Source organism: Pempheris klunzingeri, chromosome 17 (genome assembly GCF_042242105.1).
Source record: "Pempheris klunzingeri isolate RE-2024b chromosome 17, fPemKlu1.hap1, whole genome shotgun sequence".
In the NCBI taxonomy this organism is placed as follows: Eukaryota; Metazoa; Chordata; class Actinopteri; order Acropomatiformes; family Pempheridae; genus Pempheris; species Pempheris klunzingeri.
The window spans coordinates 18,407,227-18,427,547 of NC_092028.1; the positions used below are offsets into that span (position 1 = coordinate 18,407,227).

Sequence of the window (20,321 nt, forward strand, 5' to 3'; positions counted from 1 at the left end):
GGATCGTACCACAGAGTGTTTTCTGCTGCTGTGACCTGGACAGACCCCCCCAGAAAGGTAAAGTAAAACCCGATGCCAGAAGCCATTAATGCTTTATTTGATTCTTTGCACTGTGTTTCACAGTGGAGGCAGATTAGAATGCATTTCCTCAAATATATTAATGCATTAGTCTGATATCAGAATAATAATCAATGTTCTGTCATCTGAAGGGACAAAACCTTGGCTTCCTATTATCTTGGATAAAAAAACAGATTAATCATTTGCAGATTCCGCTGAAATGTCACCAGGTGTAGGCAAGTGAAAGTATGTTCTCACGTCGTATATTTCTGTTTTTGTTAGGTGAGGAAGATGAGGATGAAGGCTGTCCTGGTCGTGCTCTGCATGAGTTTAACATGCGGAGCTCAGAAGCAGGAAACTTCACGTTGGGACCCTAAAGGTCAGGGGCGATTTGATTTTCCACAATCTGTAAATGATTATGAAAAAAGGTTCATTTAATGCACGAGGCAGGATTTTTGTTTGTTTGTGCAGTTCAGGGTAAACACTGGGCGACACACTCCTCATAGAAATGTCTGTTTTCAGCAGAACACACCAACAGCAAGACTTGTTCCAACCTGACTCAGGTCCTGGACAACTGGAAATTTGCTATTGTAACCCAAGTGAAAGACCTGCTGATCAATGACCACGCGTCCGTCCTACCTGAATACAACAGGTGGGTCTGACTGTAAACTGAAGGAGCCAGAACAAGAAGAGAAAAGGAAAGATGCAACGTTGAGTAAGAGGAAAGTGAAATGTGTGAGGAAAAAAAAACCAAAAGTCAGAGACGTCAGTGAACATTTCACTGTTCTTCACAGTTCTACAGAATTGTAGGAATTATGTAACTTCCGTTGCTCGGCACGTCCAGTAATATGATCCACAACTGCTCTGGTCCACACAAGGCCGACTCTGCTCCTTAAATGACATCATTACGGAGACTTGTGCCAAAGAGAAACAGGAAGTGTTTCAGCCTTGTGTTCTGATGAACTAAGCGTTGCTGGCAGATCTTACTCCACGTCACTGACCCTTTCCTTTGAGGATTCAGCTCAACAGTTCAGAGCATGTTTGATATAAATGCTCAGTGGCCTTTCTTAAATTTGGGCCAAAGATCATAATTTTCTTCTTCTCTTATCTGTGTCTGCTTTCCTGATGTTTCCTGCAGACGATGGAGCTGTTCCTGTTTAACAGCATGTCGTGACTCTCATGTTCATGTTGCCGATTTGATTGCTTCTCTTCTTGGCTATGTTTTTGCCATAATGCACCTATTTCATGTCAGCTTATGGAACATTACTGAAATCATTTAATCATTCGAACTCTCCCAAATGTCTCTGCACGTGTCCAGGATCCAGCCTCTGTCTGAAGCTCTGGGAGACCTCTACAGGCAGTTTAACGCTCTAAAAGACGAGCTGGGGAGTCTCACTGCAAAGTTTGACAGAGTGGAGGGCTTTGTGGACGACGCAAAGGAGGGTAGATTCACTCTGCCTCAGCGGCCCGTGCGCAGGATTCCCCCAAGCGTTGGTCTGAGGTCTCCACTGCGAGCACAGATGAGGGCTCCAGTCAGGGGGATCATCAAGAGGCCAACACTGATCAGAGCGAGGAGGAGGGGGCCGCAGACACCTTAGACCCGTCTCCATCTGGCTTATGTCTCGTATCAATACTGATGTATCAAACAACAATTGATATGCTTGTATATTTTCCAAATGATTCAGAAGATGGCTTGTTTATCTAATTTTATTGACTGACTTAGTGATGCATGGTGTAGAAAGGAGGACAGAACTTTTTACATTTTCAACATTTTGTATTTATCTTTGCTTTCCTGTACAAAGTCACTTTTAACCGCAAGGTGGCAGCATTTATCTAATGATCCCGACTGTCATCCGGCTGCTCGCTGAATCAGTGGAGCAACAGAATAGCTGAAGAGGTCTAGTCTAGGATTGTGATATAGCACAATATAGATGTTTATTATTTTTTTCAAATTGTATGATCATTGTTTGTTTTTGAGCTGTTTGTTTCAATGATTATTAAAGGTATTTTCACATGCACCTTACATTAATATACATTTGGTACATTGTTAATGAACAGCTTTTTTTCAGTATTTTTCATCCTTAGTGGGACAAAGCTAAAGGTTACTGGTTACTGTGTTAATGACAGTGGCTGAGCCACAGCTGCCCTGAGTATCACATGGAGTTTTTAAACACACTTTTTTCATTTTAGATTATTTTACAGTGCATCTAGAGCAAACTGGCGTATGAGAGTACGGCTATTTTTTTTGTCTGCAATATCCTGTTAAGATTTCCGATGCCTCAGCAAGACTGAAGGAATTTTCTGTGTTCCTCTCTGCCAAAACCAAACTAAAGAAATAAAAATGCAGTTTTGAAAGTATTGTAAAAACACTTTTTCTTATCATTTCTACAACATTTTCAGTGTCATTTGGGAGAGCTGCAAGATTCACTCAAAACAATTAAATAAAATGTAGTTAATTAATAAAAGGAAATTAATTATCGTGATGAGTTGATAAAGTGAAAGCCAGCGTTTTTTTGCCTGGAGAGTAATCAGTCATCAGATAAGTAACAAATGCATTACAATAGGCAAATGTGACAAACTTTAATTTCATTGTTTGTCAATCAAAGCTCCTCCTCCTGTCGGCCTCTCTCAGTTTCAGTGTTGGATTAAATTGCTCCTCCAGCTCCTCCTCTCCTCATCCTCCAAAGCCTCTAATCTGTCTGCAGTCGGCTCACTTTCCAAGTTACAAGGCCGTTCTCAGCACACACTGACAACATGCTGGGGACCCTCTGCACTCTCATGGCTGCTCTAACATGTGAGGAGGCTGACTTACTGCAGCTTTGAGCTCATGCTGGACTCATCAGTCTGTGTGCGTCTCTTGACTTCATGTCTTCTTGTTGTTTCCAGGTGTGAGTGGTGTGACGGTGGTGACACAGAAGCCTCCTGTTGTGACGCTGAGGAAAGGAGAGACAGCCACCATGGACTGTAACCTGGGGACTGTTAGTGTTAGTCCTGCTCGCTGGTACAAACAGATTCCTGGAGGAGCTCCTCAGTTTGTGCTGGTCTACTATCGAGAGTGGTGGACTGTAACTTATGGCTCTGGTTTCTCCTCTCCCAAATTCACATCTAATTATCAGTCAAATTCAGATTATCGTCTGACCATCAACAGTGTGGAGGAGGGAGACTCAGCAGTCTATTACTGTCACACATGGGACGGCTCTGTCAACCAGTGGGTATCACAGTGATTCACACTGTGACAAAAACCTCCTCACTCTACACTTCATACTTTTTGAGGCCCTGCCAGATCTCAACAAATAATAAAGCAACTGGATATTGATCTCATTAACCCCCACCTGGATTTTTAACATTAACTCATAAATCTATTTGATCTTAAAAACGCTCAGCTGACTGATATCAATGTGCTTGATTACATCAAAGCACACACAAAAGAAAATAGTTGCACTGGTGTCAGCAGTATCTTCAAACTGGTTATGATGTTATCCTCCATGTAAAACCACAGACTGGAAAATGAATTTAAAAAATGCAGCTGATGTGTGTATCAGAGGAGACACATTGCTGTTTTCACCCACCCACAGACCCACAGTGGAGTCAGCAGGAACCTGAAGAGCTTTAAAGGAGGAACTGGAGATTCCAAATAGGAGGAAAATGAGAAAAAAATAATCTTTTCAATCAGAGGAGATTTTCTCACAGCTCAAGTGGAAGATTTCAGAATCTGGCTGAGGCTCTTGTGTCTTGTGATGATTGAGGTGTTTATTAAAGAAAGCAGGTGCTTAAAAATAATTAATGGCCAATGATATTTAGACACAATTAAACAAAAAGTGATTGAAATGTATTCTATAAAAAAAAGTTTTCAAAACCACTTTGTTTTGATTTGTACTCACGGCAGTTAAATCAATTATATTTTAACTGCAAAACTTTTATAACAATTTCTATTGTGACTTTAATGTTTCTCACAGTTAATTCAGAAAACACAGATGGTAGACATATCTATAGACTGCTTGTACTGCCTCACTTTCCAATTGCTATATTGTTAAAGGAGTTTGAAGTTTTATTGTTACATAAACTTGTAGAAAAGGTATTAATGCAAATGAAGAATCAACATTGTTCCACAATGATTTTTGCTTTAATTGAATGTATTTAGTATCTTTATCTGGAGTCACTTGCAACAGCGAGGATGTCAGAAAAATCTTCTAAAATGAGTCACAAAAGAAACTGAGTTTTCATCCTCCATCAGTGAAGCGTCACCTCTCTACTCCTCCCTCTCTTCCTTCCCAGGATGCACCTGCAGGCCTCCTCTTCTTATTTATAGCTCCATGTAAATGAGGAGGTCAAGTGTCAGCTCTCAGTTTGATAGTTTCATCATTAACATTAACATTTCAATCAAACGCAGTTTACCTCTTCTTTTGTTTCTTATATCCTGCAAGTATATTTTTGAAACACCTGAAATTATAAATTTTTTCCCCAATCAAATTAGAGTGAATATAACAATTCAAAAACTATATGAATGTGGACCGTTGACTCCCATTTAAAAAGGAAGTGAGTAGAAACAAATCTGTGACGATAAAACTGAAGGAAGTGTTTCTCAAATCATGAAGTTGTAAGAGAGAGGCAGAAAACACAAGATGCAGATGTGACCAAAGCTCCTCCTCCTGTCGGCCTCTCTCAGTTTCAGTGTTGGATTAAATTGCTCCTCCAGCTCCTCCTCTCCTCATCCTCCAAAGCCTCTAATCTGTCTGCAGTCGGCTCACTTTCCAAGTTACAAGGCCGTTCTCAGCACACACTGACAACATGCTGGGGACCCTCTGCACTCTCATGGCTGCTCTAACATGTGAGGAGGCTGACTTACTGCAGCTTTGAGCTCATGCTGGACTCATCAGTCTGTGTGCGTCTCTTGACTTCATGTCATCTTGTTGTTTCCAGGTGTGAGTGGTGTGACGGTGGTGACACAGAAGCCTCCTGTTGTGACGCTGAGGAAAGGAGAGACAGCCAACATGGACTGTAACCTGGGGACGGTTACTAACAGTGATGCTCGCTGGTACAAACAGATTCCTGGAGGAGTTCCTCAGTTTGTACTGGGCTTTTATCACGGCTGGAGCTCTCCAACCTATGGCTCTGGTTTCTCCTCTCCCAAATTCACATCTACTCATCAGTCAAAGTCAGATTATCGTCTAACCATCAACAGTGTGGAGGAGGGAGACTCAGCAGTCTATTACTGTAGCACATGGGACAGCTCTGCTAAGGAGGAAGTATCACAGTGATTCACACTGTGACAAAAACCTCCTCACTCAACACTTCTGCTTTTTCAGACTCTGACCCACATCAGCTGGTGACTGATCTGTCAGACAAGCCTGGTGTAACATCTCACTCTGTAAAATGATTTGTGCTCAAACATGTAAATGCTCTTATAGGATTCATTCTCACATTCATGGATGAAAGTGCGTCGTCCCTTGCACACATGCTGTAATAATTTAAACTCAATAATTCAGTCCTCAAATTCTGCTGTATTTTTCCTCTCATAATCTTTAAGGATGGTTACAGACACTGATCTCAGTGCATAAATGTGATAAATATTTCCTTATGTAACCAGATGGATTATATTTAATTTATATTCAGGTAAAACACAAGCACATGAAAACACTACACTGACCTTATATCAGGTCCCTTTTGGATTATTAGGAAACATGTTTGTTTGGTGAAAAGAACATTTTGACATGTGAGGGAGCTGAGATTAGAGGTCAGCATTGTTTCCTCCACACTTTCTTATTATAGAATAAAAGAGTTTACTTCACATCCCACTGTGATGGAGGAATATGAAGTGATTGATTAATGATGTGAATTAGAGGATCATTTAAAGGTGAATTTAAATGGAGATTTAATCAAGAAGTTCACTGTAGTTGATGATACTCAAGCAAAGGACATGAACGGACTTCAATCTGCTCATAAACATGAAGGTTATGAAATATGAGATTGTTGGTATTCAGTGATTTCTGTGACACAATGTGAAGCCACACAGTTTAGTTTGAGGATGAAAACGGTGTTGAGTGTTGAAACTCCTCCTCCTGCACTTCTCCTCTCCTCAGTGTCTTTATAAGCTTCAGTCTGTCTTCTCCTCACACTCCAACCCTGCTCACCTCTCAGTTGGACAGTGAGGGACGTTTACAGCACACACTGACAACATGCTGGGGACCCTCTGCACTCTCATCGCTGCTCTAACATGTAAGATCTTCTTCTCCTTCCTTTTACAGTCCATATTTTCACACACAAACCTTTCGCTCATGTATGTTTCTCTGTATGTTGGCAGATGTTGATGCAGCAAAAGTTCTGACCCAGACGCCTGCTGTCCACGCAGTCTCTGCAGGACAAGAGGTCGTTCTCAAATGCAACATTGGGAGAGATGAAAACTATTATGTCAGATGGTATAAACAGGTTCCTGGTGAAGCTCCTCAGTATGTTCTGAGATTTTACCATTCTGACAGTTCACCCGACTATGGATCAGGTTTCTCCTCAGACCGATTCAACTCTAAAGCTTCATCAGACATAGATTACCAGTTTATCATTAAGCAGGCAGAAGCAGGAGACTCTGCTGTCTATTACTGTCAAACATGGGACGACTCTGCTGATGAGCATGTATCACAGTGATTCACACTGTGACAAAAACCTCCTCACTAGCAACTTCTGCTTTTTGACTCTCTGACACACCAGCTAATGCTCTCTACAACTACCCTACATGTCACCAGTTTCCTCAGTTTATTCTTAAAAGAACAATTTCATATTTTAATTACTAATCTCTCTCAGTACTGAACATGAAGAAATGATCAAATTCAACATTTGTTGTTTTCTGCTTTTCGTTAACTCTGGACAGCACAGTGAAAAAACACCAATGAGTGATGAACACAGACAAACACAGAGACTTATGCTTGACTTTGGGAATGGGTATGAGTGACCATCATTAATTACAGCAATGAGTCAGGGCTGGGTATTTTTGAGGAGTAAGAAGAAGAAGAAGGAGGAGGAGGAGGAGGAGATGATGAGAAATAGGAATGTGGAAGCTTCCACACATGGTTATGAAGAAAAACCCCTCCGAATATCAAACAAGTCCATAGAGGTTTGTGTTATTGGAGTGTCAGAACAGTTTGTTCATAAGAGGTCTAACAGGGAGTTTAAGCTCTCTGGGGTTTGATTGACCTCAAACATTGGAAAAGGTGATAAAACTGAGATGAGAGATAAAAAGTGACATAAACTCTACATGCTGGTTATTATAGAACACTGTTTAAACACACTATAATACAACCAAGTGGGGGAAAGCATGAACCTTTAAACAGATACAATTATAAGAGGGCAGGTGTAACAGGAACTGAGCTGATATAAGTCCTGCTTAGTAATATTGATGAAAAGGGCATTAGGAGGATCCCAAAGACGACAGGAAACAAAGTGTCTCAAACTGCTTCTGTCTCATCTCTTCTGCAGCCACATTTGAACCTTCCAGGCTCTTCACTGCTGTTCTCCACTAATCCATCAGATGCCCTCGGACCTCCCCTGCTTTCCCCATCACCTGACCGTCACACCCAACGACTCGCCTGCTGCCACCTCCCTTATCTGCTCTGCATTAACCGTCGGGCATGTTGAGCCCGGACAAAATGAAGCAAAGCATCTGTGGCGATGGATATGCTGGTTCATCAGAGACCCTGTTGCATACGTAAGTGCACTGTCTTTTCAGCACGGCAGGGTTTGTGCATGTCGTTTATGCATGCATGATTAGGGAACATCTCTGTCACCCAAACCAAATGAGAGAACTTACCCCAAAGGCAGCGTCACACTGTTTCCCACCACTGCCTGGTGCTTCACGTCTTCACCTTCTAGCCTCTGTATTCTGTCTGAAACACGGCTTTTGTTACCTGAGACTTTTTGACCCTCTGCTCGGTTGTTGGACCTTAGATTTCCTGGCTTCTTCCTTTTGGATCTCTTTGGCCATTTTGTGCTGCTTCTCTGGTTTGACGTTTGCCTGCTTCATGATCCTGTGATTGTTGCACCTTTGGCGTTAAATCATGGAACTGTACCTCAGTTTGCCTCGGTCATCTGCACTTGGGTCATTTCCCCTCCTGCCATGCACCCACCACCTGGAACACAAACATTCCTAAAACAACACTTTCACACAAGCTGAACAATGATCAAATTAAATTGTTGCATTGACAGACCATCTATATTCTGAGATTCATAATGTGTCCATCCATCCATTCATTGTCTATACCTGCAAACCGCCACCTGGCCAGCAAATTTGAACCTGGAAACTTCTTCCTGTGAGGCAACAGTGCTAACCACTGGACCACCGTGTTGCCTTCATGATGTTTGCCAACAATTAAAGTACAAACTCATCAAGGTCTGTGATTTAAGCAATATCAGTCTTTTAGTTTTTTTAAGTGATTCAAGTTTATGATGTGAAATCTCACTGATATGATGTAGTTTATGTGAGAATGCAAATGGTGTTGAGTGTTGAAACTCCTCCTCCTGCACTTCTCCTCTCCTCAGTGTCTTTATAAGCTTCAGTCTGTCTTCTCCTCACACTCCAACCCTGCTCACCTCTCAGCTGGACAGTGAGGGACGTTTACAGCACACACTGACAACATGCTGGGGACCCTCTGCACTCTCATCGCTGCTCTAACATGTAAGATCTTCTTCTCCTTCCTTTTACAGTCCATATTTTCACACACAAACCTTTCGCTCATGTATGTTTCTCTGTATGTTGGCAGATGTTGATGCAGCAATAGTTCTGACCCAGACGCCTGCTGTCCACGCAGTCTCTGCAGGACAAGAGGTCGTTCTCAAATGCAACATTGGGAGAGATGATGGAAACTATGTCAGTTGGTATAAACAGGTTCCTGGTGAAGCTCCTCAGTATGTTCTCGGATTTCTACATTCTGACAGTTCACCCGACTATGGATCAGGTTTCTCCTCAGACCGATTCAACTCTAAAGCTTCATCAAACATAGATTACCAGTTTATCATTAAGCAGGCAGAAGCAGGAGACTCTGCTGTCTATTACTGTCAAACATGGGACGACTCTGCTGATGAGGCTGTATCACAGTGATTCACACTGTGACAAAAACCTCCTCACTAGCAACTTCTGCTTTTTGACTCTCTGACACACCAGCTAATGCTCTCTACAACTACCCTACATGAGACTCTCAGTCTGCTCTTTAAAGACCAATTTCATGTCAAAGCTAATAATGAGATTCCAGTTCATTTCTATGGAAAGTTATTATCCGTCATCACTGAACATAAGAAAATACTTGAATGTTGTTTTCTGTCTCTTTGGGTTTGTTGTGTGGACAGCACAGTGAAAAAACACAAATGAGTGATATTTTATACTTTAAAATCATCATCAGAGGAATCCACAGAATGACAAAGGTTACAAGATGGAGATGAAATTGGATTCAAATTCACCATGTGATCTTTTTTTAATGAAGAATTCAGACAACTGTACTAAAATGCAAGAAGACATAAACATTTGTGTGTACACTACACCTTCCTAATAATATAACCTTAATGATGGAGACCAGAGCCTCTTTAGCAGCTCATATGGTGTGGATGGTCACCACGTCAATACTTTTCAGGTTTTTTCAAACATTTGAATAAAAAAATGCAGTGAACATCACATTTCAGGCTCATTGACACAGAGAGCAGTGGAGTCTGTGGGACCTCCAGCAGTGTCAACACAACACAGAGTGAACATGTTGCAGGATGAAGTAGACAGCCTGAGGAGTCCTTTCAGACATTTTTCAGTGCAATCATGTCTTTAACTTTAGAGCAACTGGTTTGAATGAATTTGATTGTTTGAAGTTGACCTTTGGCTGCACCAAGTGAAACATAAAGTTGCTCCATTCTGTCCCTGCAGATTTAGCTGCACTGTCTGAATGATGCTCTTTTAAAGGAAGAGGATTTTCTCCACTAACATCAGACTGAACTCACTGCTGATATCTGGACTTTTAGCATCTCCACCATGAAGACCACAAGATGCAGCAGAGGATTCAGAGTCCGTCCTCCAGTCCAGCAGCGTTTTGGAGTTGAAGCAGATGATGAAGTGAATGAGATGCTGACAGTGAAAGTTGGTCTCAACAGGATGTTTCAGTTCCTCTGCCCTCAGCAGTGACAGTCAGGAGGTTTTTGTACAGCCGTGTATACAAACTGAATCACTGTGGTATTCGGACAAGGCAGCAAGCTGATTGTGACAAGTAAGTACTTTTTAACTCCTCATCAAACAGGACAGATTTTCTGTTTCTGATCCATATGAAGAGAAAGTGATTCACTGCTTTGGTTGATAACTGTGTGACATGTTTAACATGTTGTTTGGTGAATAATAGATGGACTTTTTTACATCTCATTTGATACCTGACTGTGTCTTTGGAGACAAAGGGAAGATCTGCAAACAATCACAATATTTTTAAACACGTTTTACTCAAAAGTGTTTTGGTGGTTGAGAAAAAATGTAGTCTGGCAAAATGTAGAAGATTTTGTCTTAATTATTTTCACAGCGTATCACATGTTTTAACACATGTTAAATACTGTATGTCAGATAATCTGTCAAGAGTATTTTACTTTGCTACATGAACTCACAAATCTTTTACAGTTTAAGGACATTTTTAAATCGTTCCTGGATCATTGTGACTAACTGAAGTTAATAAAAGTGACTCTGACTTAAATAATCATATTACAATTCAAATAACATTTTGTTAGACACAGATGGTGATTTTATAAATTTGTTTCCAGCATAAAAACTGTAATTTAATATGTTTCCAAGTTTGTAGATTTTGTTTCACAAAGGGTTTAATTCTTCAGCATGTTTGCAACACTGAAAAGTTTTTGGAGGATTTTGAATTTTTCTGCAATGTGACTACTGATAAACTGTAATTAGTCACATTGACTGAAATGATTGTATCAGATTCAAAATCTATTTTGAAGACACAAAGAAGGCGACTTTATGAATTTGAAAATGTATTTTTTTAAAGGAACTCTGCTCATATATTACTGATGATTTCTAAATGTTTTCCTTCTTTAGTATGTTTGTTATTTTGCCGTCTCAGCTAATAAATGAACGTGTTACTGTCACTCTGTGTATTAATGATGTGATTTCTAGATGTCTGATGAACGTCCTCTGTGTGTTTTCAGGCTCCAGCCTCTCTCCTCCTGTCCTGACGGTCTTCCCTCCGTCCCGTGCTGAGCTCCAGTCCAACAAAGCCTCTCTGGTGTGTCTGTCCAGTCAGTCTGTGCCTTTTGCAGATGTGACCTGGTTGTCTGCTGGGAGTCCAGTGAGCAGTGGGATCTCTACCAGCACCGCTGCTCAGCAACCAGACCAGACTTTCCAAATCAGCAGCTATCTGGCCATCCAGACATCAGACTGGGACATGGACAAGGTTTACACATGTAAAGTGTCTCTGGGCTCCCAGACTTCAGAGAAAAACATCAACAAGTCTGACTGTCCCACTGCAGAATAGTAGAGGAGCGCCGGGACCATTTCAGATCTGCTTCTTCACTGTTTGAGCTGTTTGCTCATCACAAGGTTCACATGTTAGGAAAGATGTGTCTGTATGCTTGTAACAAATGTTGTGACAGTTAGGTGGAGGTGTTGTATCAGCTGTGCAACTGCTGCGTTTTTAAAGTCTCATGCAATAAAAAAAACCAAAAACAAAATTGCGTCATAAAAATGATTTTATTTGCTTGAAATTTTGAAAACATCATTTCAACTTTATTACCTTCACTTGCTTTTACTTTCCTCCTGATGATCATCTCACTGATAGTTAGTGGTAATCAAGGACACAGTGATAACAGACATATTTCTCTTTAGTTCTTCCATGAAAATGTATATTTCCAAACAGAAAGCTACTTTGTTATCAGGTCTATATTTACAAGAAAAGCTCAGCACAGAGATTAATACTATTTTGCCTGGTTTTAGCTGTTTGCAGTAGTTCTGATGTTCTAAAAAGTTTTCATCCTCCATCAGTGAAGCGTCACCTCTCTACTCCTCCCTCGTTTCCTTCCCAGGATGCACCTGCAGGCCTCCTCTCCATATTTATAGCTCCATGTAAATGAGGAGGTCAAGTGTCAGCTCTCTGTACCATCAGAGGCAGCTGTCTCTGACTGGAAACACACTGACGTCACAGTTTCTATTAATCACAGACAGTTTACCTCTAAAATGTATGAATTACAGTTTGCAAAGCTGAGCCAAAGCTTCTATGCTCCACTAGTTGGCTGCTGTTGACTTATGATGGTTTTGTTAATTCGACAATGGATCTGAAAATTGTAAGAAATCCATATAAACTGCAGACATCATGACGTTATCTCCACTGATAAAAATATGGAAATTAAAGACAGTTTCTCTTCACAGAAGATCTCAGACCAACAAAGGTGACAAACCATGCAGATGTGACCAAAGCTCCTCCTCCTGTCGGCCTCTCTCAGTTTCAGTGTTGGATTAAATTGCTCCTCCAGCTCCTCCTCTCCTCATCCTCCAAAGCCTCTAATCTGTCTGCAGTCGGCTCACTTTCCAAGTTACAAGGCCGTTCTCAGCACACACTGACAACATGCTGGGGACCCTCTGCACTCTCATGGCTGCTCTAACATGTGAGGAGGCTGACTTACTGCAGCTTTGAGCTCATGCTGGACTCATCAGTCTGTGTGCGTCTCTTGACTTCATGTCATCTTGTTGTTTCCAGGTGTGAGTGGTGTGACGGTGGTGACACAGAAGCCTCCTGTTGTGACGCTGAGGAAAGGAGAGACAGCCAACATGGACTGTAACCTGGGGACTGTTACTAACAGTAGAGCTCGTTGGTACAAACAGATTCCTGGAGGAGCTCCTCAGTTTGTACTGAGCTTTTATCACACCTCAAGCTCTCCAACCTATGGCTCTGGTTTCTCCTCTCCCAAATTCACATCTACTCATCAGTCAACATCAGATTATCGTCTGACCATCAACAGTGTGGAGGAGGGAGACTCAGCAGTCTATTACTGTCACACATGGGACGACTCTGCTAAGGAGCACGTATCACAGTGATTCACACTGTGACAAAAACCTCCTCACTCAACACTTCTGCTTTTTCAGACTCTGACCCACATCAGCTGGTGACTGATCTGTCAGACAAGCCTGGTGTAACATCTCACTCTGTAAAATGATTTGTGCTCAAACATTTAAATGCTCTTATAGGATTCATTCCCACATTCATGGATGAAAGTGCGTCGTCCCTTGCACACATGCTGTAATAATTTAAACTCAGTCATAAATTCAGTCCTCAAATTCTTCTGTATTTTTCCTCTCATAATCTTTAAGGATGGTTACAGACACTGATCTCAGTGCATAAATGTGATAAATATTTCCTTATGTAACCAGATAGATAATATTTAATTTATATTCAGGTAAAACACAAGCACATGAAAACACTACACTGACCTTATATCAGGTCCCTTTTGGATTCTTAGGAAACATGTTTGTTTGGTGAAAAGAACATTTTGACATGTGAGGGAGCTGAGATTAGAGGTCAGCATTGTTTCCTCCACACTTTCTTATTATAGAATAAAAGAGTTTACTTCACATCCCACTGTGATGGAGGAATATGAAGTGATTGATTAATGATGTGAATTAGAGGATCATTTAAAGGTGAATTTAAATGGAGATTTAATCAAGAAGTTGACTGTAGTTGATGATACTCAAGCAAAGGACATGAACGGACTTCAATCTGCTCATAAACATGAAGGTTATGAAATATGAGATTGTTGGTATTCAGTGATTTCTGTGACACAATGTGAAGCCACACAGTTTAGTTTGAGGATGAAAACGGTGTTGAGTGTTGAAACTCCTCCTCCTGCACTTCTCCTCTCCTCAGTGTCTTTATAAGCTTCAGTCTGTCTTCTCCTCACACTCCAACCCTGCTCACCTCTCAGCTGGACAGTGAGGGACGTTTACAGCACACACTGACAACATGCTGGGGACCCTCTGCACTCTCATCGCTGCTCTAACATGTAAGATCTTCTTCTCCTTCCTTTTACAGTCCATATTTTCACACACAAACCTTTCGCTCATGTATGTTTCTCTGTATGTTGGCAGATGCTGATGCAGCAAAAGTTCTGACCCAGACGCCTGCTGTCCACGCAGTCTCTGCAGGACAAGAGGTCGTTCTCAAATGCAACATTGGGAGAGATGAAAACTATTATGTCAATTGGTATAAACAGGTTCCTGGTGAAGCTCCTCAGTATGTTCTGAGATTTTACCATTCTGACAGTTCACCCGACTATGGATCAGGTTTCTCCTCAGACCGATTCAACTCTAAAGCTTCATCAGACATAGATTACCAGTTTATCATTAAGCAGGCAGAAGCAGGAGACTCTGCTGTCTATTACTGTGAAACATGGGACAACTCTGCTGATGAGGATGTATCACAGTGATTCACACTGTGACAAAAACCTCCTCACTAGCAACTTCTGCTTTTTGACTCTCTGACACACCAGCTAATGCTCTCTACAACTACCCTACATGAGACTACAAGAGCAACTTGTCACCAGTTTCCTCAGTTTATTCTTAAAAGAACAATTTCATATTTTAATTACTAATCTCTCTCAGTACTGAACATGAAGAAATGATCAAATTCAACATTTGTTGTTTTCTGCTTTTCGTTAACTCTGGACAGCACAGTGAAAAAACACCAATGAGTGATGAACACAGACAAACACAGAGACTTATGCTTGACTTTGGGAATGGGTATGAGTGACCATCATTAATTACAGCAATGAGTCAGGGCTGGGTATTTTTGAGGAGTAAGAAGAAGAAGAAGGAGGAGGAGGAGGAGGAGATGATGAGAAATAGGAATGTGGAAGCTTCCACACATGGTTATGAAGAAAAACCCCTCCGAATATCAAACAAGTCCATAGAGGTTTGTGTTATTGGAGTGTCAGAACAGTTTGTTCATAAGAGGTCTAACAGGGAGTTTAAGCTCTCTGGGGTTTGATTGACCTCAAACATTGGAAAAGGTGATAAAACTGAGATGAGAGATAAAAAGTGACATAAACTCTACATGCTGGTTATTATAGAACACTGTTTAAACACACTATAATACAACCAAGTGGGGGAAAGCATGAACATTTAAACAGATACAATTATAAGAGGGCAGGTGTAACAGGAACTGAGCTGATATAAGTCCTGCTTAGTAATATTGATGAAAAGGGCATTAGGAGGATCCCAAAGACGACAGGAAACAAAGTGTCTCAAACTGCTTCTGTCTCATCTCTTCTGCAGCCACATTTGAACCTTCCAGGCTCTTCACTGCTGTTCTCCACTAATCCATCAGATGCCCTCGGACCTCCCCTGCTTTCCCCATCACCTGACCGTCACACCCAACGACTCGCCTGCTGCCACCTCCCTTATCTGCTCTGCATTAACCGTCGGGCATGTTGAGCCCGGACAAAATGAAGCAAAGCATCTGTGGCGATGGATATGCTGGTTCATCAGAGACCCTGTTGCATACGTAAGTGCACTGTCTTTTCAGCACGGCAGGGTTTGTGCATGTTGTTTATGCATGCATGATGAGGGAACATCTCTGTCACCCAAACCAAATGAGAGAACTTACCCCAAAGGCGGCGTCACACTGTTTCCCACCACTGCCTGGTGCTTCACGTCTTCACCTTCTAGCCTCTGTATTCTGTCTGAAACACGGCTTTTGTTACCTGAGACTTTTTGACCCTCTGCTCGGTTGTTGGACCTTAGATTTCCTGGCTTCTTCCTTTTGGATCTCTTTGGCCATTTTGTGCTGCTTCTCTGGTTTGACGTTTGCCTGCTTCATGATCCAGTGATCGTTGCACCTTTGGCGTTAAATCATGGAACTGTACCTCAGTTTGCCTCGGTCATCTGCACTTGGGTCATTTCCCCTCCTGCCATGCACCCACCACCTGGAACACAAACATTCCTAAAACAACACTTTCACACAAGCTGAACAATGATCAAATTAAATTGTTGCATTGACAGACCATCTATATTCTGAGATTCATAATGTGTCCATCCATCCATCCATTTATTGTCTATACCTGCAAACCGCCACCTGGCCAGCACATTCCAACCTGGAAACTTCTTCCTGTGAGGCAACAGTGCTAACCACTGGACCACTGTGTTGCCTTCATGATGTTTGCCAACAATTAAAGTACAAACTCATCAAGGTCTGTTATTTAAGCAATATCAGTCTTTTAGTTTTTTTAAGTGATTCAAGTTTATGATGTGAAATCTCACTGATATGATGTAGTTTATGTGAGAATGCAAATGGTGTTGAGTGTTGAAACTCCTCCTCCTGCACTTCTCCTCTCCTCAGTGTCTTTATAAGCTTCAGTCTGTCTTCTCCTCACACTCCAACCCTGCTCACCTCTCAGCTGGACAGTGAGGGACGTTTACAGCACACACTGACAACATGCTGGGGACCCTCTGCACTCTCATCGCTGCTCTAACATGTAAGATCTTCTTCTCCTTCCTTTTACAGTCCATATTTTCACACACAAACCTGTCGCTCATGTATGTTTCTCTGTATGTTGGCAGATGTTGATGCAGCAAAAGTTCTGACCCAGACGCCTGCTGTCCACGCAGTCTCTGCAGGACAAGAGGTCGTTCTCAAATGCAACATTGGGAGAAATGATGGATACTATGTCAGTTGGTATAAACAGGTTCCTGGTGAAGCTCCTCAGTATGTTCTCGAATTTTACCATTCTGACAGTTCACCCAGCTATGGATCAGGTTTCTCCTCAGACCGATTCAACTCTAAAGCTTCATCAGACATAGATTACCAGTTTATCATTAAGCAGGCAGAAGCAGGAGACTCTGCTGTCTATCACTGTAGCACATGGGACAGCTCTGCTCAGGAGGCTGTATCACAGTGATTCACACTGTGACAAAAACCTCCTCACTAGCAACTTCTGCTTTTTGACTCTCTGACACACCAGCTAATGCTCTCTACAACTACCCTACATGAGACTCTCAGTCTGCTCTTTAAAGACCAATTTCATGTCAAAGCTAATAATGAGATTCCAGTTCATTTCTATGGAAAGTTATTATCTGTCATCACTGAACATGAGAAAATACTTGAATGTTGTTTTCTGTCTCTTTGGGTTTGTTGTGTGGACAGCACAGTGAAAAAACACAAATGAGTGATGTTTTATACTTTAAAATCATCATCAGAGGAATCCACAGAATGACAAAGGTTACAAGATGGAGATGAAATTGGATTAAAATTCACCATGTGATCTTTTTTAATGAAGAATTCAGACAACTGTACTAAAATGCAAGAAGACATAAACATTTGTGTGTACACTACACCTTCCTAATAATATAACCTTAATGATGGAGACCAGAGCCTCTTTAGCAGCTCATATGGTGTGGATGGTCACCATGTCAATACTTTTCAGGTTTTTTCAAACATTTGAATAAAAAAATGCAGTGAACATCACATTTCAGGCTCATTGACACAGAGAGCAGTGGGGTCTGTGGGACCTCCAGCAGTGTCAACACAACACAGAGTGAACATGTTGCAGGATGAAGTAGACAGCCTGAGGAGTCCTTTCAGACATTTTTCAGTGCAATCATGTCTTTAACTTTAGATTCACTGGTTTGAATGAATTTGATTGTTTGAAGTTGACCTTTGGCTGCACCAAGTGAAACATAAAGTTGCTCCATTCTGTCCCTGCAGATTTAGCTGCACTGTCTGAATGATGCTCTTTTAAAGGAAGAGGATTTTCTCCACTAACATCAGACTGAACTCACTGCTGATATCTGGACTTTTAGCATCTCCACCATGAAGACCACAAGATGCAGCAGAGGATTCAGAGTCCGTCCTCCAGTCCAGCAGCGTTTTGGAGTCGAAGCAGATGATGAAGTGAATGAGATGCTGACAGTGAAAGTTGGTCTCAACAGGATGTTTCAGTTCCTCTGCCCTCAGCAGTGACAGTCAGGAGGTTTTTGTACAGCCGTGTATACAAACTGAATCACTGTGGTATTCGGACAAGGCAGCAAGCTGATTGTGACAAGTAAGTACTTTTTAACTCCTCATCAAACAGGACAGATTTTCTGTTTCTGATCCATATGAAGAGAAAGTGATTCACTGCTTTGGTTGATAACTGTGTGACATGTTTAACATGTTGTTTGGTGAATAATAGATGGACTTTTTTACATCTCATTTGATACCTGACTGTGTCTTTGGAGACAAAGGGAAGATCTGCAAACAATCACAATATTTTTAAACACGTTTTACTCAAAAGTGTTTTGGTGGTTGAGAAAAAATGTCGTCTGGCAAAATGTAGAAGATTTTGTCTTAATTATTTTCACAGCGTATCACATGTTTTAACACATGTTAAATACAGTATGTCAAATAATCTGTCAAGAGTATTTTACTTTGCTACATGAACTCACAAATCTTTTACAGTTTAAGGACATTTTTAAATCGTTCCTGGATCATTGTGACTAACTGAAGTTAATAAAAGTGACTCTGACTTAAATAATCATATTACAATTCAAATAACAGTTTGTTAGACACAGATGGTGATTTTATAAATTTGTTTCCAGCATAAAAACTGTAATTTAATATGTTTCCAAGTTTGTAGATTTTGTTTTACAAAGGGTTTAATTCTTCAGCATGTTTGCAACACTGAAAAGTTTTTGGAGGATTTGGAATTTTTCTGCAATGTGACTACTGATAAACTGTAATTAGTCACATTGACTGAAATGATTGTATCAGATTCAAAATCTATTTTGAAGACACAAAGAAGGCGACTTTATGAATTTGAAAATGTATTTTTTTTAAAAGAACTCTGCTCATATATTACTGATGATTTCCAAATGTTTTCCTTCTTCAGCATGTTTGTTATTTTGCCGTCTCAGCTAATAAATGAACGTGTTACTGTCACTCTGTGTATTAATGATGTGATTTCTAGATGTCTGATGAACGTCCTCTGTGTGTTTACAGGCTCCAGCCTCTCTCCTCCTGTCCTGACAGTCTTCCCTCCATCCCGTGCTGAGCTCCAGTCCAACAAAGCCTCTCTGGTGTGTCTGTCCAGTCAGTCTGTGCCTTTTGCAGATGTGACCTGGTTGTCTGCTGGGAGTCCAGTGAGCAGTGGGATCTCTACCAGCACCGCTGCTCAGCAACCAGACCAGACTTTCCAAATCAGCAGCTATCTGGCCATCCAGACGTCAGACTGGGACATGGACAAGGTTTACACATGTAAAGTGTCTCTGGGCTCCCAGACTTCAGAGAAAAACATCAACAAGTCTCACTGTCCCACTGCAGAATAGTAGAGGAGCGCCGGGACCATTTCAGATCTGCTTCTTTACTGTTTGAGCTGTTTGCTCATCACAAGGTTCACATGTTAGGAAAGATGTGTCTGTATGCTTGTAACAAATGTTGTGACAGTTAGGTGGAGGTGTTGTATCAGCTGTGCAACTGCTGCGTTTTTAAAGTCTCATGCAATAAAAAAAACCAAAAACAAAATTGCGTCCTAAAAATGATTTTATTTGCTTGAAATTTTGAAAACATCATTTCAACTTTATTACCTTCACTTGCTTTTAATTTCCTCCTGATGATCATCTCACTGATAGTTAGTGGTAATCAAGGACACAGTGATAACAGACATATTTCTCTTTAGTTCTTCCATGAAAATGTATATTTCCAAACAGAAAGCTACTTTGTTATCAGGTCTATATTTACAAGAAAAGCTCAACACAGAGATTAATACTATTTTGCCTGGTTTTAGCTGTTTGCAGTAGTTCTGATGTTAGAAAAAGTTTTCAACCTCCATCAGTGAAGCGTCACCTCTCTACTCCTCCCTCTTTACCTTCCCAGGATGCACCTGCAGGCCTCCTCTCCATATTTATAGCTCCATGTAAATGAGGAGGTCAAGTGTCAGCTCTCTGTACCATCAGAGGCAGCTGTCTCTGACTGGAAACACACTGACGTCACAGTTTCTATTAATCACAGACAGTTTACCTCTAAAATGTATGAATTACAGTTTGCAAAGCTGAGCTAAAGCTTCTATGCTCCACTAGTTGGCTGCTGTTGACTTATGATGGTTTTGTTAATTCGACAATGGATCTGAAAATTGTAAGAAATCCATATAAACTGCAGACATCATGACGTTATCTCTACTGATAATAATATGGAAATTAAAGACAGTTTCTCTTCACAGAAGATCTGAGACCAACAAAGGTGACAAACCATGCAGATGTGACCAAAGCTCCTCCTCCTGTCGGCCTCTCT

General features: G+C 41.1%; 3 protein-coding genes across 5 annotated transcripts; all 3 read left to right on the top strand.

Annotated features, from left to right (window-relative positions):
- LOC139217116 (uncharacterized) lies at nt 1–2,412 on the top strand. The gene is made up of 4 exons (XM_070848403.1): nt 1–57; nt 340–436; nt 580–709; nt 1,376–2,412. The coding sequence occupies exons 2-4, from the start codon at nt 349–351 to the stop codon at nt 1,653–1,655; spliced, it is 498 nt and encodes a 165-aa protein (XP_070704504.1). The 5' UTR covers nt 1–57; nt 340–348; the 3' UTR covers nt 1,656–2,412.
- A 2,353-nt stretch (nt 2,413–4,765) lies between these two features.
- Nucleotides 4,766–11,742, top strand: LOC139216408 (immunoglobulin lambda-1 light chain-like). 3 transcript variants are annotated; one of them, XM_070847506.1, is made up of 5 exons: nt 8,322–8,434; nt 8,584–8,719; nt 8,805–9,130; nt 10,253–10,286; nt 11,221–11,742. In XM_070847506.1, exons 2-5 carry the CDS (start codon nt 8,680–8,682, stop codon nt 11,544–11,546), a joined length of 726 nt encoding a protein of 241 aa, XP_070703607.1. In that variant the 5' UTR covers nt 8,322–8,434; nt 8,584–8,679; the 3' UTR covers nt 11,547–11,742. The 3 variants fall into 3 exon arrangements, with proteins under 3 accessions (XP_070703608.1, XP_070703609.1, XP_070703607.1); XM_070847507.1 differs by lacking the exons at nt 8,322–8,434; nt 8,584–8,719; nt 8,805–9,130 and adding exons at nt 4,766–4,885; nt 4,978–5,303; XM_070847508.1 differs by lacking the exons at nt 8,322–8,434; nt 8,584–8,719; nt 8,805–9,130 and adding exons at nt 6,181–6,273; nt 6,359–6,684.
- An 814-nt stretch (nt 11,743–12,556) lies between these two features.
- Nucleotides 12,557–19,556, top strand: LOC139216526 (immunoglobulin lambda-1 light chain-like). The gene is made up of 4 exons (XM_070847667.1): nt 12,557–12,672; nt 12,765–13,090; nt 18,066–18,099; nt 19,035–19,556. The coding sequence occupies exons 1-4, from the start codon at nt 12,633–12,635 to the stop codon at nt 19,358–19,360; spliced, it is 726 nt and encodes a 241-aa protein (XP_070703768.1). The 5' UTR covers nt 12,557–12,632; the 3' UTR covers nt 19,361–19,556.
- The last annotated feature ends 765 nt before the right edge of the window (nt 19,557–20,321 follow it).